We start from the raw sequence: 14,785 nt of genomic DNA, 5'->3' as shown, positions 1-14,785 counted from the left end.
TATCAGTGTTCCTCTGATGCCAAAAAATATCAAAAGTCTTTCCTCGTATAGGCTTACTCGGGTGTGCTGGACTCCCCATATGGTACACAGAACTATCAGGAAGAGGCAAGGAGAATGCTCTAAAGAAATTATGAAAGCAAAGCAAGAATTATTGACCATTCTGTGCTTTTCTATTCTACTCCGTCAGATACATCCTAGTCCACTGACCTTTCAGATACGAAGGCAATATAGTATATGCTTTCGAAAATATGGGTAAAGTCTTTATGAGTACCATGTTCCTCCAAGCAAAGGTTTCATAGAACTGGATGTCTCACCAGTTATTAAGAGTGATATTTTATGTTGATCTCACTTTTTACAGAGGCAAAAAATTGAAGCATGTTTAACTAATAACTCAAGCACTCTTCTTTGATAGTTACATATATTTTTTCCATTTCATAAGGTGGGTAATGAGTACAGAGAGATTAAACTCTTTTTTCAAAATTGGTGAAAATGCATGTGGTAGAATCAAAAGCAAGAAAATTTACTCTGACTTTTTTCTTGTGACAGGATATTTTTCTATTGTTTAAGCATATTTGACTTCAGTAGAACCATTTCACTCAGGTCCAATAAGATCATTAGCATGTATTATCTGTTCTGAACCACACTGCTTATTCATATAAAACCAAAAAAATCTCAGAGCAAACATCATTCTTAAATACAATGAAGAAAAAGGAGTAAAAAAATGTATTCAGTTTCACTGTCTCGTAAAGTGGAAATATATAGTATAATGTTACGGCTCCCTCTTTTGGATAGCATGTATCTAGTATACAATTATAAGAAAACTCAACATGTCTCAACAGCAGAAAATCACACAAGTCTCTGTTTTCCCCTCAGATCCTGCTTAACAGTGATAAATGCAGACAACCAAGATTTTTATAATTTTATTGCAAAATGCAGTTATATTGCAGACCTTTACATTCTTTAAAAATAGACATGCATTTGCCAGCTGGGGCTGTAGCTAGAATATTTTTGTAACACTTTAAACATTAGTCTATCAAGTACCTACAAAAACTGGAACATAAAATTCTGTCATGGATTGTTCCTTATTTTAGCAGCGTTGTTAAAACAAAATGAAGGAAAACAATAAACAGAGATTTGGTGGAAAGCACTTAAGCTAACTTAGTCTCTGGAAAAGTGACTAGAAAGGAATAAATTTTGTTCCTACACTATTATTACTTCATTAGAATCTTTGAGTGAAAAATAAAATAGACAGTCATTTGGGTTACTTTTCTAAACTCTTTAGCATAACTGTGACCCAGCTGAAAGTCCACAGACTTATATACATTGACTTCAGGAAATATTTGAATATGCTTTTGAAAAAATAAAAGATATATAACATTTTTAGAAGGAAATATATATATATATTCTGCTAAAATAAAAGTTTTTTTATTAGATGGGAGAGGTAAGGAAAGAGTAAAACTATTAAAAGGTATCAATCAATACAAAACAGTGAATCCTGACAGAGCCTAAACTCCTATGGTTTAAGTTTTTTTCCTGCTGTAAGACTAGTAATTGAACAATGTGAGATTTATAGATATATTTAATTTTTAATTTGGATTTTGTTTCTCTTAAGTATTAGAAGCATACCACCATTCTTCTTCATTAATATCTAGGCATAATTCCACATAACATAGTGGGATCAATTTTTTCCATGTTTCCATGTATGTTGCTGTGAGACAAATAGAAATAAAATTTTTCGCAAAAATTTCTTCATTAAAAATTCAGTAGCACTATTCAATGACTTCAGCTGTGTCAGCTAGAAGACAGACTCTATTTCACTCAGAAATCCTTCCTATTGCTTTCTCATTACCTTTATATAAAATATGGATGTTAGGCAGGTACATGTAAATGAATTGTTCTACAGGCTTTGTTTAGCACCTTTTTAAAACTAAAAATAGCCATTCATCAACATTAAGATGTTGGGCTATACAATTATGAAATTAGTTGGATTTATACCAGTGAACTTAAAATTGTTATATCATTATTCCCATTTTAATTACACCATTGCAGCATGTTTTCCCTTCATAGCATCCGGAATTGCAATAGGACAATTGTGCTTGACTATGTTGGATCATTGCAGGGGGTCAAGTGCATCCACCACAATTACTCACTCCATTTATCAGTAGCTGTTGCTATAAAATGTTTATTTTAAAATCAACACTGTACTAACGAGATTTAGATGAAGGTGCCTTCTTTTCCGTGAAGAATCATCTGTGGAGAGCTCATATAATGACAGCTCTTTAGAGTTGGGAAAAAAAAAAGGCAATTTAGCATTCTTTATGGACAGTAGTCATTTCAGTGTTATTACAGTCCCTCACATCAGTTTAGCCTGTGCTAACTGGTACTCTCCCAGGAAATTCCTGACAGGGTTTGAGGACCAAGCCCAAGGTGATTTCTCATAGATGATATGGACATGGTAACTCTGCTTTGGAGGGGGGCAGAGGAGAAAAGAAGAGAGTTTAGCCATATGGATTTGAGCCTTGCCATGCCAATCAGTCTCTACCTTACAATGGCTTAATAACTAGAGTAGTTTTCTCTATATATTTTTTTTAGTCTATGCAATACAGTAAGTAGATACTAAAATGATTGATGGTGAAATTGTTATAAAATTATGCAAAGCCACACACATGGTAAGCCCCAGATTTTATGTTTAAAATAATAAAGTCTGACTATTGCCATTGGGGAATAACACCATCATGTAACAGCAGATAATAACAAGAAAACATTAGCCCAGAGTTCTGCAGTAGTAAAAAAAACCAAACAATGCCATGTATCATGATGAAATTAAGCAGACAATGTGATTAAGCTGCTGTCTATATACGCATGAAGCTCCTGCAGCTTGAATACTGCAACAAGTTATGATCTCCAATCTCAAAAGACACACCAAAAAAAGGAAGAGATTCAGAGGAGGGCTACAGGTGCAAGCAGAAGTATAGCACAGCTTCTAGACAAGGAATGATTAAGCAGGTAGTTCCAGAAATTTTCACCTTGGAAAAGAGACAACTGAAGGGGAAGTGATTTAAGTCTATACATTCATCAGTGGCAAAGAGAGGGAAGGGTGCATGATTATTTACTGTGGCTTCCAATGACAGTACTATTTCTGCAATGAAGCTGTCAGTGATAATGTTCAAAAGAAACTAAAACAATTGGTTCTTTTCACAAGATATTAAAACTGTGAGTCTCTCATAGAATGTTGTGGCTCCTAGAAGCTTACATAGTTTCAAAAGAAAAGTAGAGAAAGTCATGGCAAAGACTTGGGGATTACTAAATAGCTGATATAAGGAGACTTAGAAATTATACAGGAGAAAAATCACAATATGCTTCTCCATGCTTATACACTATCATGGATGTCTGCTTGTTTAAGATATTGTCATCTTGGACTATCAGGATACTAACAGAATAAGCAATACTTTGTTACAGTTATTTAGAATTTGTTCATATTTTGCATTATTCTTTCATTAATGAAGACAAATGAGATGCAAGTGAAAGGAATTTTTTGTTGTTATGGGACAGGTGGTGGGTGGTTTTTGTTTTCAAGGAGGAGATTCAGACCTAGAAATAAGAAAAAATAAAGTAATTGTAATTTATATTTGAGAGATCTATATTATTCCTGTCAGTGTCAGAGTTACGAATTACAGACATTTTGGGGTGTTTATTATGGAAATAAAGCCTGAAGCCCCAGCTGCATCAGACTACTTTCAGATTAACTGAGATAATAAATAGCAAAAAAACGTGTTAAACCTATGCACTATTTCTGTGTATAAACTCCTACGCTTGTAACGGGTCTGGTCAGCTCTGAAGCTGAGACTTTTCTTGATTTTATGATCCCCTTGGAGACAGCAGAAGGGCATAAGGGGGGTTGAGCTCTGGTAAATGGCAGTATTCAGCAGCTGCTCAGTTCCTTGAGTAAGGAAGCAGCAAAAACAGGCTGCAATTACCAGTCCGAATTTGCTAACTACCTTTAATTGGTGAGCAACTGACTTTTTCCAGTCCAGAGGAGTGAATGTATATTCCTTTATAGGCAATAATTAAATCTGATTTTCATGATCCTTCTCTATATGAACAAGATTTCTAATGACTCAGACCCACATAGGCAAAAAAAAAAGGAGGATGGAAGCAATGAATGTTTTTTAAAAATTTGAGAAATACTACCTTGAAGATGTTGTTCCAAGAAATTCTGGCTTCTAACAACCTCTTGGGCCATTATACAAACTGTAGACAGTTTAGCAAACTCTCATCCTGGTACATACTATGCTCAAGAGATATGCAGAGGTAGGAGGTACCTGACTGCTTCCTTAGGACCTAGGTGTGTGACCAGAGTGGATTGCTGCATTGGGGGATTGGACTAGATGATCTTTTGAGCTCCCTTCCAATTCCTAACATTCTGTGATTCTGTGATAATAAAGCATCAAGAAAGAGGTAATTAGTGAAAGCACTTAGTCCCAGTTATCAGGAGAACTGGTAAGTACATCTTGTCATTAACGCTGCTGCCATAGGTGAATCTCATCTGCCACATAGGGAGACACTGACGAGAGTTGGTGTGTCTGGAAAATAGGGGTCTAAGTCTCCAGATATTGCTTTGGTTTGTATTGGTCAGATAGAGGGCTATGCTGTTTATGAAAAAGCAAACAAACAAAACCAACGACAATGAAACCACACACACACACACACAATCTAACCAACCAAAACATCAAGATCAAACACCAAAACCCCAACCAAAAATGTTGTAAATATTGCAAGGTATCAATATCAAAATATAGCTAACCAGTTTATGAGTGACAGAACTTGAGACTATCTTAAATGGGAAGCAAAGAGAAGAGTTTTGCTTTGATTACAGCATTTTTCTGCCTGACTCTGAAGGCTATTCTTTGAAAAACACGAATGTGATGAATGTTTCGTTTGTAAATAAGGTGTGGTGTAAAAACACATAATACAGCTTCATTATGTGATAAGAGAGAAATGTGTTCCCTGTGGAGAAAAATCGATACTAAAGATCAAAGGAATATCTTCAAAAGGCCTTACATTAAGGGTTTACAAATGCTATATTTCCTAGTTCCCCTCAAGTTGATGAAAAGCAAATCCTGTAAAAAGGTTCATTATTGGAGAAAAAGGGTCTGTCTTTTTTTTTTTTTTAATGTGAAAATACACATTTCGCTTTTGTAACCCAGCGAGCTGATGCCTCAGGTGTAGATATTTTTAAAGTGTCTTTTTAGTTTCATTGAATACCATTTCCAACAAGTGAGAGACCCTTATATAGAATGGGTTGGAAGTGCTTCAGGCTTCATTCACTAGCTGACAGAAGGATGGCTGGGGGATAAAGAGTCCAGAAACAGTTTTATCTGCACCTCAGAAGAGACTTACTCCAGAGAAGGGCAGATGGTATTTTCACCACCCAGGGGCAGTTGCTTTAAATCACAGCTGTGTCTCTGCACAATTCTTTGCCAGTGGGGTTTGTCCAAACACAAATCAACACATTCTCTTGCCAGATCCACCCACCTGGGGGACTGGTGTTCCTCACTGTGAGTGCTATAGAGAGGGTGACTCAAGCCATGTTGAGTTGAATTTGGACCAGTGTCTCCAACGTACGTGCTCAAAAGGCTGGCAAAACCCTAAAATAAATTTCACCTCTCACTTGTCACAGCAAGATAAATTTTTCTTATAATGCACCTACAAACCATAAATTTGTTTGCCTAAAGACATTAATGCAACAGATGTTCCAATATAAATTGCTATTAGTTCACATTCTCTAAAACTTTATTTATATTTATATTTATATTTGTGTGAGTCCTTGACTCATGTAGCTAAGGCACTAGTGTCCCAGACATAAAGAATTGCCTTCAGCTGTCGCCTCGCAAAATTTTCACCTGAGCTTATCTCCATTGTATATACTGCTGAACAGATCAACAACCCAATGGGCAAAAAGAGATGCTGAAAATCTGTTCCTAAAGGTTTGCAGCAGGAGCTGCTGAGTGGGCAAGAGTTTCTTTTTTAGTGTGGCCCATGTTGTTGTGCTTGAACGGGATCTGAGTACTTGTACTCAAAGAATGGGCGTTAAGTTTTGTGGATCCCCCAAATGCTACTTCAGCTCTCACAGAAATCAATGAAAACACTTTTCTTGATTCCCCGAGGCTCAGCACAGGAGGTCAGTCAAGATGCACATTTGTTGTTTTATTTCCGTCCTTTCAATGTTACACCCAAACCTATCTTTATCTGAAAAAAGGGAGAGGGAAGCTAAAAATTAGGAGGATGAAAACAAAAGGAGCTTGCTTTTTGAAAGTCAGCAATCAATGATACATCCAGTCTGTAGTCACATTTGTAAGATGACTGTGCTCAGAGAAAATTTGAGTGCTGGAGTCAGAGGGAAACATGTATGCATACCTGGGCTATTTTCAATTAGTTAGGGGAATAATAAAATTGAACCTGCAGTGGCACAGACCTAGCCTCTAGCTAAGTCATGTTATTATCAGTGGCAGTGTACAGATAATAGAACTACCTTTTGTTGCTACAGCTTCACTATTTTTAATATTCAGGCTGGGTAGATTAAAGCTACATTCAGATATTTTGTTTTCAAAGGAAACACAGTCAAAGTCAATGAGACTGCTTCCATGCATGCAGGCTACATGAGATTTATACTTTCTATATCCTGTTAAAATACGTATTTTAATTTTACAGATTGTTTGTATCATCCTGAATATCAGTCGCATCCTTTCTATTTAAAGATTAGTGAGTACAATATGAGACACTGCTGCTGCATTTAACTCTGCTATTTTCAGCTATACACGAGCACTATGACCTCTTTTTTTTTAGAACAGAATTTTACTTCATTATTAACAAATGAAACGAACTAATGTGAGATACATTATCAAGTTGCCGAAGGTTAGCCTTTCTTCATGTCATGGTTGTGAGTGACTGTGCTGCAGTAATTAAAAACATTGCCATGGCAATTGCTATAGAAACATTTAAATTGGCATCATTGCTAACAAATCCCTGCTATCGATCCCAGCAGGGCCTATTTCGCACTACACCTGAAGAATCTAAATGGAATGCTTTACATTCAAAAGGACTTTAAAAGATATATTTTCCCAGTTGCTAATGTGTTCAGGAAAATAATGTCTTTCATATAGAGATAATTCTTTTGCCTGGAACTGTTGTAGGATTCTGATATTAGAGTCCTTACTGCAAGGAGAGATTGTAATGTTTCTAGGCTACCACCACATATCTCTCAACCCATAAAAATAAAAAAGCATTTATTGCCTCCAGCCAGATCCTCTCATTTGCAAAGTGGGGAAAGAATGCAGGTTCTCCCCAGTTTGGTGCATGAAAATGTTTAATGCTTGAATACCTCATCTTAAAAGAATTTTCCAGTGCAACTACAAAGAAAACCATTTTCCATTGTTTGACAAGAACAATGTGTTGACTGTTGTACTGAGTAAATGGTGGAAGAAAAAGTGAAGCAGGAGAGACTGCGTATATAATTTTGATCAGTTACTTAGAATAAAAGCAATTAAAATTATTCTCTCTGGTTTCAGACTTAAGAACTTTGCTCCTCTTAGAAGAAATCAAATTAGAAGTTTACCATAATGTTCAGTAGAACCAGACTGATCCAGACTAATAACTCTCTCTTTACACCTAATATGTCCAACTATTGTAAAAATCAAAAGTGGGAAATAACAGACTATATATATAGATATATATATATATTTTTTTTGTCATTTCAAAAACTGAGTCTCATCCTTCTTGTCACGGAGATGGCCTTTCCTTTCAGTAGTAGTAAAGTCGTTCTGTTAATTAGCAAAGAAATCAGTAGAGGGCAGCACTACAGCAGAAAATACCCGTTTTAAACAAGCTCAGATTAAGTTCTGCCTTGGATGGGACAAAATATGGGAATCTGGATTCTGCTGAGAAAAAACCTCTCTTAAAAAAAATCATGTTTGCATAGAAATAATTTCTTATAGCAGGCTCAAAGTGTGTGTCCACAATGCATTGTGGTACTTAGAACTGTTACTCTTACTGTTCCAGATTACACCAGAATCCTTTCTTTCAGCATTAAAATATACCTTCCGAGTCTGCCAAACACAACTCCTGTCCCACTTGAGCAGCTGACTACAAGACAAGATGCATAAGCTGGTGACCACCTTGAAGTGTTTGAGTACAAAGAAAAGAGTAGTATATACATCTTATGCATTTGACTCAGTACGGCAAACAGAGTTTGGATAGAAAGGAGGGTAATGTCAGGAAATTTAAAATGTGTAGTTTTGAAAAAGCAAAAGTAAAATGTTTGAAATTTCATTTCCATTTGAAATTATTGTAAAATTGAAGGTACAATCACATATCTTCAGATCACTGAATGAAAATATATTGCTGTCTCCTATCTTTCCCCCTGTTTCAAGAAAGTAAAAATAAACCAGACTAAATCATCTGACAGGTAGATATGCCTAAGTTATTAGATAATTACATTTTGAAGAGAAAAAAATCTAAACAGTTTGATATTTTTTAAAAAGTGATTTTTCTTAGCAGTCCTTCAAGGCTTAGAAGTTTTAATGTTTTTAGGATTTTTAGTAGTTTCATAGATACACTATGTGTTAAAATTTTGCCAAATACGTGTGCAGTTTTCTGGGCTTTTTGTTTGTTTGTTTTATGGTTTGTTTTGATGCAGAAAAGCTGATATGTTCCAAGAAATTAGAGAAACCAATCAGTGATCACCTTAAATATATAAAACCATAAAATTTACCAGAGTAGTTAAGTAGCAACACATCACTCACATACAAAGCAAAACCAATCAAATCCAAAATTTGATAAATATGAATACTTGAACATGTTATCATTCAGAATATATGTAAGATGAATTCTTTAATGAATCCAACAAAAATGCTGTAATGCAGCTGTGAAAGAGGACGTATCAAGCAAGAGTATCTCAAGAAGAGATGAGAGACATCAGAGCCATTGGATAAACTTGACAATCTTCCTTTTGAGTACAGTATTTTCAAAAATAGTTCCTATTGCTGTTTACTTTCATTCTACAATGCCTTAACCGGGATCTATTTTACAGAGTCTGAAAAGGCCATGCAATCTGCTTCAAATGGTGCCGTGCATTGGATTTAAGGATTTGGATGATCATGTCTTATGCTCTACATTGATAAATGATTCTATTCAGCAATAAAAATTACTATAGTCTATATCATACAGGAAATTTAGACATGGATAAAAGATTGACTGACGTCTTTGTTTTCTTTTGTTATGTATCCAGTAAGTTTCAATCACAAGGCAAGATCATCATGTATGCAATATGCTTTCCAGCTAACGTCAAAATTCACTAGTGTTAAATTAGCCACAGGAGGGTTCCCCCTTGCCCCTCTGTATGCAACAGGAACATATCGAGCATTACAAGGGAGAAAACAAGATTTTGAGAAAGGAAATACATCTGCTAATGTATGCTAAGATCTATGCACATGCATGATTTTATGCAAATAGATTTAATTTATTTTGTTATTTGATTCTTCAATTTAAGTAAAGAAACAAAAGAAAATAAGAGTTTTCCTGCATTATATCCATGATCTTGTGCATAAATTTGACACCTATTAAATTGTTTACTTTTTCCTTTTGAACACTATGTTAGAAAGTGATAAATATTCGAAGCATTCTCTTCTTGCTCAGCTAAAACTCTGTTTGAAGTTGCTAAAATTCTAAGACTTTGATCTTCCTTCAGAATTGCTAGTTGAAATCCTGGGACCATACAGAATATCCTCATTTTAAGGAAAACTTCACACAAGGACACAATTCTATCAATTTAATCATTGAAGGTCATTAGAATACAATTCACTGAATGTTTTCAGTTAAAGAGTTTGGTTCTCAACTGACAAATAATTTTCACCAAAAAAAAATCTTATTTCCAAAAACTTATGTATTTTTATACAAAAAAAAAAAGGACTTGTTTTCCCTCCTCTAAAAAAACCCCAAACCAAAACAAAGTGCAAGTACGTGCTGGTAATGTTGGATTGTGGGAGGAGGATAGGTATACTTTTTATTATTATTATTTCAAAATTTCAGTATTCTAAAATTTCTTGATGTTATGGCTTCATGGTAGTATCAGGGTTCAGGGACTAGGATTCCCAAAGTAAACAATAATTTTCCTGCTGAATTGTTTTCCTATAGTTTCTGTAATATACAGTGACAACTCAGCTAACGATGTCCTAAAGCAAAAGCAGGCTTGACAGGAAACTGAGGCCATGGAAAAGACTGGGACATCAGGCACATCAGTTGTGCTGCCAAAAAAAAAAGAGCATGGATTAAAGAAAAAAAGGTTTTGATTAAGTGTTGTTTATAAACTTCTATGCAAAACATCAGTGCCAGTTTCAGAAACATAATAACAATAAGATTCTACACCATGAAAATTCTCTTCATTCAGAAGGGGGAAAAATAAAATACACTCCAAATGCAGAATTTTGTTAACCCAAGCAGGATTCCTATGAACTGAAACGTACCTAACAAGTACTTTTTCTTTCTTGAATAAAGAATCTGTTGAAGACATCAATAATAGTTTAAATTTCATCTTATGAGTTCCTTTGTGCAGAAACAGAAGCAGATCCTCCAGATAATTTGGGGCTAGCAAAGGGGAAGAAAGGGTTTTATTAATCATGAAGTAAAAGAAAATTCAGATTTGCAGACAGTTATGGACAGATAATAAGAGACAACAGCATCAGGCTGAGCTGGGAGAGATTAAGTTGGAAGGTTTCTTACTATTTGGGCTGTTTGTTTCGGGATGCTGCTGGTAGCTAAAGTTTTCACATGAAGCATTTTTCTCAGATTGTGTTTTAAATAATGTCTATACACAGTGTGAGAGAGTGAAATAGAAGATGAAGGAGACATGAAACTCTCTGAGAAATTCTTGCATGTAATTGTGTCAAGAAAATGTTCAAACATACAACTGGTCTTCATTTTTATGGTTATATGTAATTTCCATGGGTTATTGTGATCACCAGGCTACTGGTATTCCTGTTTCCCTAAGCCCATGGCATTAGGGACACAAAATTATTGGAACTGACTCAAATACTTTTCTACATCCCCTAGGTCCTTCTTACAAGAGGAATATAACATTTGAGAAATTTGTTCTGGCGAATTATTACAGGAGTGGAGGCTAGCAGCATCTCTGTAAATGATGAGGACTTACTCCTTGACAGTTTTGCTATGGAGCTGTGTGTTTCATGTGATTCATATGATGCCATCCCAAAAAAGGACTAACAAGCACTCACACAGTGAAAGGATAACAGGATTGTCGGAGAATGGTGGAAAAACACTGCACCGCACCAAGCGTGGTTGGATGTGGAATCAATTTTTCTTGCTGGAGGAGTACACAGGTCCAGATACTCAGTATGTGGGCAAGGTAAGCCTTGTGTTTCAAGGATTCTTTAGAGGTGGTGCATCTGACACTATTAGTATTTTTCTCTCCTCCACAGTTGTTTTCCTCTTTATAGAGCAATGGTCCCAATTTCTCATTTAAGTCAAACAAAGCATGCCATGGACCATATGAGGCTTCCATGATTGTTTAAAGTTGTGGCAGAAATGAAGTAGTTCAGTGAAAAATTGTCCAGCCTAAAATGTTCCCATTTCTTATTGCATATGCCCATACAAGTTTTATCACTGAATCCTTTCCAGTTTTCAACTATTAAAAAGAAATATGAGATAGGGGAATAGAAAAGTTATTCCTTCATTCATCTAGCTTGTGACATTTGCCAGGATGCTCAAGTGAAATATAGAATTATTTTTATTAATAAATAGAGGGAGGTGATTAATAAATTGAGGGACATGATTCTTCCCCTCTACTACACTGTCATGACACCCTGCCTGGAGTTCTGCATTCCTCCCTGGGGCCCCCAACATAAGAAGGACATGGACCTGTTGGAGTGAGTACAGAGTGATCAGAGGGATGGAACACCTCTTCTGTGAAGACAGGCTGAAATAGTTGGGATTGTTCAGCCAGGAGAAGTGAAGGCTCTGGGGAGACCTTATAGCAGCCTTATAGTACCTAAAGAAGGCCTACAAGAAAGCTGGAGAGTGACTTTTTACAAGGACATGTAGTGATAGACAAGGATTAACAGCTTTAAGCTGAAAGTAGATTGATTAAGTTATATAGAAGGAAGAAATTCTTCACTGTAAGGGTGTTGAGGCACGGGAATAGGCTGCCCAGAGAAGCTGTGGATGTCCTGTCCCTGGAAGTGTTCAAGGCCAGGTTGGATGGAGCTCTGAGCAACCTGGTCTAGTGGAAGTCATCCCTGCCGCCCTGAAGGGGCTTGGAACCAGATGATCATTAAGGTCCCTTCCAACCCAAACCATTCTATGATTCTATTATTCTGTGAATAATAAAATTGGTTTCTATGCACTATTTTAAGTATGGATGAAGTATCCGTGGGAAAAAAAAAAATTTATTTTCACCATTTCAGCAATAAACTGAGAGACTTTCCATGCTTTAAGACATGTCTGCATCAGCTATAGCCAACCGCATTGTCTCTGAATTCCAGCTGTCTGCAGTCCTCCATTTTCTGATAATGCACAAATCAAGGATTTCAATATTTTTAGCCCTTTGTGTTGTCTCACCATCCACAGATCTGCCTTGGGGTCTGGTATAACTGAACAATCTTGGTAGAGACCTAGAATACACACAGCAACTACCTAGAGTGACTTACAAACTAAGGAAATGTTCATCTTCGTGTCTTAAGTTAATATATGTCCATTCTATCTTCTCTCATTCATCCACAATTCTGTCACTAGTTTGGATTGTCAGATAGCTCACTCACTTTCTGGTACCTAACTAGCAAATGGATTGAGACATTTTTAATTAAAAGACCCTAAAATTGTTTTGAACATTTGCTAATATATCTGGTCATAGAAGGCATGATCATCTGCAAAATAGGGAAATCATCTCTTTTCATTAAGAAAAAAATATCCAAAGAAGTAGCTATGAACTTGATTCTGATCTCGTTCATACCAGCACTACATCCATAGAATTCTCTTTTCAGAGAAATTTATTCTGACTTGCTGTTTCCAGAAATAAGATGAGAGCTAATAATCCTATTTCTAAATCTGTTTACCAGTGTGTAAAACAGGAAGGTTTATAATAAGCAAAGGGATCTTCAATAAAGAGTGAACTAAATTAAGAGCTGATTCTAATTTCAGTCCCACTGCTATAGTTGAATGGACTCAAAACCATATATGCCATTCTAAACCTCAAATAAATTAAGCTTGCATCAAGACTGCCATCACCATCTCTGTTTCAAACAAGGAATGTCTACATGTTATATTGCAACAGATGGAAACATACTCTGCACTTTTTCCAGACTAACTAAAAGCCATTGGACCTTATTACCATGATGCTAAGTCCAGGAAGGGAAACAAATGACTGTACAGTATTTGGATCTGAGAGGATTCATTTCTTACAACTCAGATAACAGGTTGAGATTTTCTGCATTTCACTGCAAAATTTTGCACAGAGGCCCTGAAGGAGGGGTTAGCATTACTGATTCTCTAAATAGATGGACATAACCCCAAATATTACCCCATATTCCAAAGACGTGGAGTTGGATTTCAGTGATAAGCTCCATATGGTTGCATAAACCTTAGAATGGTTTATGACAGGGCAAAAGGATCATGTTTCTGGCCTCAGTGGTATAAAACCAAAGTAAATCCATTTGAGTTAGTTTGAACTATCCTAGGTACATGTAACAGCACTAAGCGAGAGCTGCTACAGCAAGAAGTCAACTAAGAAATGTCTTAAAAAAAAAAAAGCAACAACTTCTTTGAACAATATTATTCTGAGAAAGGCTTAAATCTCAGGTTTAGTATTCTCCTGCTCAAAGTGATGGTAATTAGCAAACTGGTATGTGTGAAGAGAGAGCACTTTTATTTCAACCCATGGGGACAAGTCCACAGAAAGTATTCTTATCCAGTACTTCTTTAATATGGATATGAACATGCAGATGGGTTGCTGGAGTAGAATAATAAATGTTGCACTAAAATTAAATAAACTGAATAAAGAAACTTTATCAGGAAATAAACTTTTAAGGGATCATATTCATAATACTAAAAAATTAGTTTTCCTTCCCTAGTTCAATTTTCAAACAATTTTAATTCTGTTAGGTCATTGTTTGTGTTTTGTTAGTGATGCTACTTTGTTGATGCTTTATTTTCTTTTGAGTGCATTCTGTTTTTGCCGTGAGGTAGGATCACTCAGTATGACAGAAAGGGATAAATTTGTTTACTAATAAGGATAGGTGGATGGGATGGAGAGCTACTCTGTGACATCCACATTCCTTGCACTTCCATTGCTCAGCCCCCCAGCCTAGTTTAGACCAGCAGTAGGGACCCAGGGTAACTGGATACCTGCTGTCCAAGTCCTGGCTGGCAGCCTGGTCCCTATGAGGGCACTTCTGCCTTGGGCTCAGACCCCACTTGGTGTCAGAGGTCCCTGGAGGGAGGAGTTTCTCCCCAAAATCTGAGGCGTTATCATATTAAGTAGTGCTTTTTAAAATTAGTTTGTCAGCAGTCAATGGCCTAACTAGCTAAGTCATCTCAGAATGATCTCTTTCCCAATATCTAAGGCCAAACAGTTGTTACTGGGGCTACTCTCACCCTCTGGTGTCCTTCCCAAATATCTTCCAGGAATAGAAAGTCATTAACTGCTCCGTGATCCCTGAGTTTTTGTTTCTTTCCTATACATACCAGACTAATTTAAGCAGTTAGACCTGGCAAATGC

The 14,785-nt window shown here is 36.2% G+C and overlaps 1 protein-coding gene across 2 annotated transcripts in view; it reads left to right on the top strand.

The window, feature by feature from the left end:
• Positions 1–11,185: 11,185 nt before the first annotated feature.
• The window catches only part of LOC135986243 (cadherin-9), a 68,398-nt gene continuing 64,798 nt past the window's right edge, over positions 11,186–14,785 (top strand). The window contains exon 1 of one of the 2 annotated variants that reach the window (XM_065630147.1): positions 11,186–11,419. In XM_065630147.1, coding sequence (XP_065486219.1) covers positions 11,192–11,419 — 228 coding nt within the window. In that variant the 5' untranslated portion in view covers positions 11,186–11,191. The remainder of the gene's footprint in view (positions 11,420–14,785) is intronic. The other variant, XM_065630148.1, reaches the window with a different exon arrangement.

Source organism: Caloenas nicobarica, chromosome 2, assembly GCF_036013445.1.
Source record: "Caloenas nicobarica isolate bCalNic1 chromosome 2, bCalNic1.hap1, whole genome shotgun sequence".
In the NCBI taxonomy this organism is placed as follows: Eukaryota; Metazoa; Chordata; class Aves; order Columbiformes; family Columbidae; genus Caloenas; species Caloenas nicobarica.
This window is presented reverse-complemented; position numbering and strand designations above follow the sequence as displayed.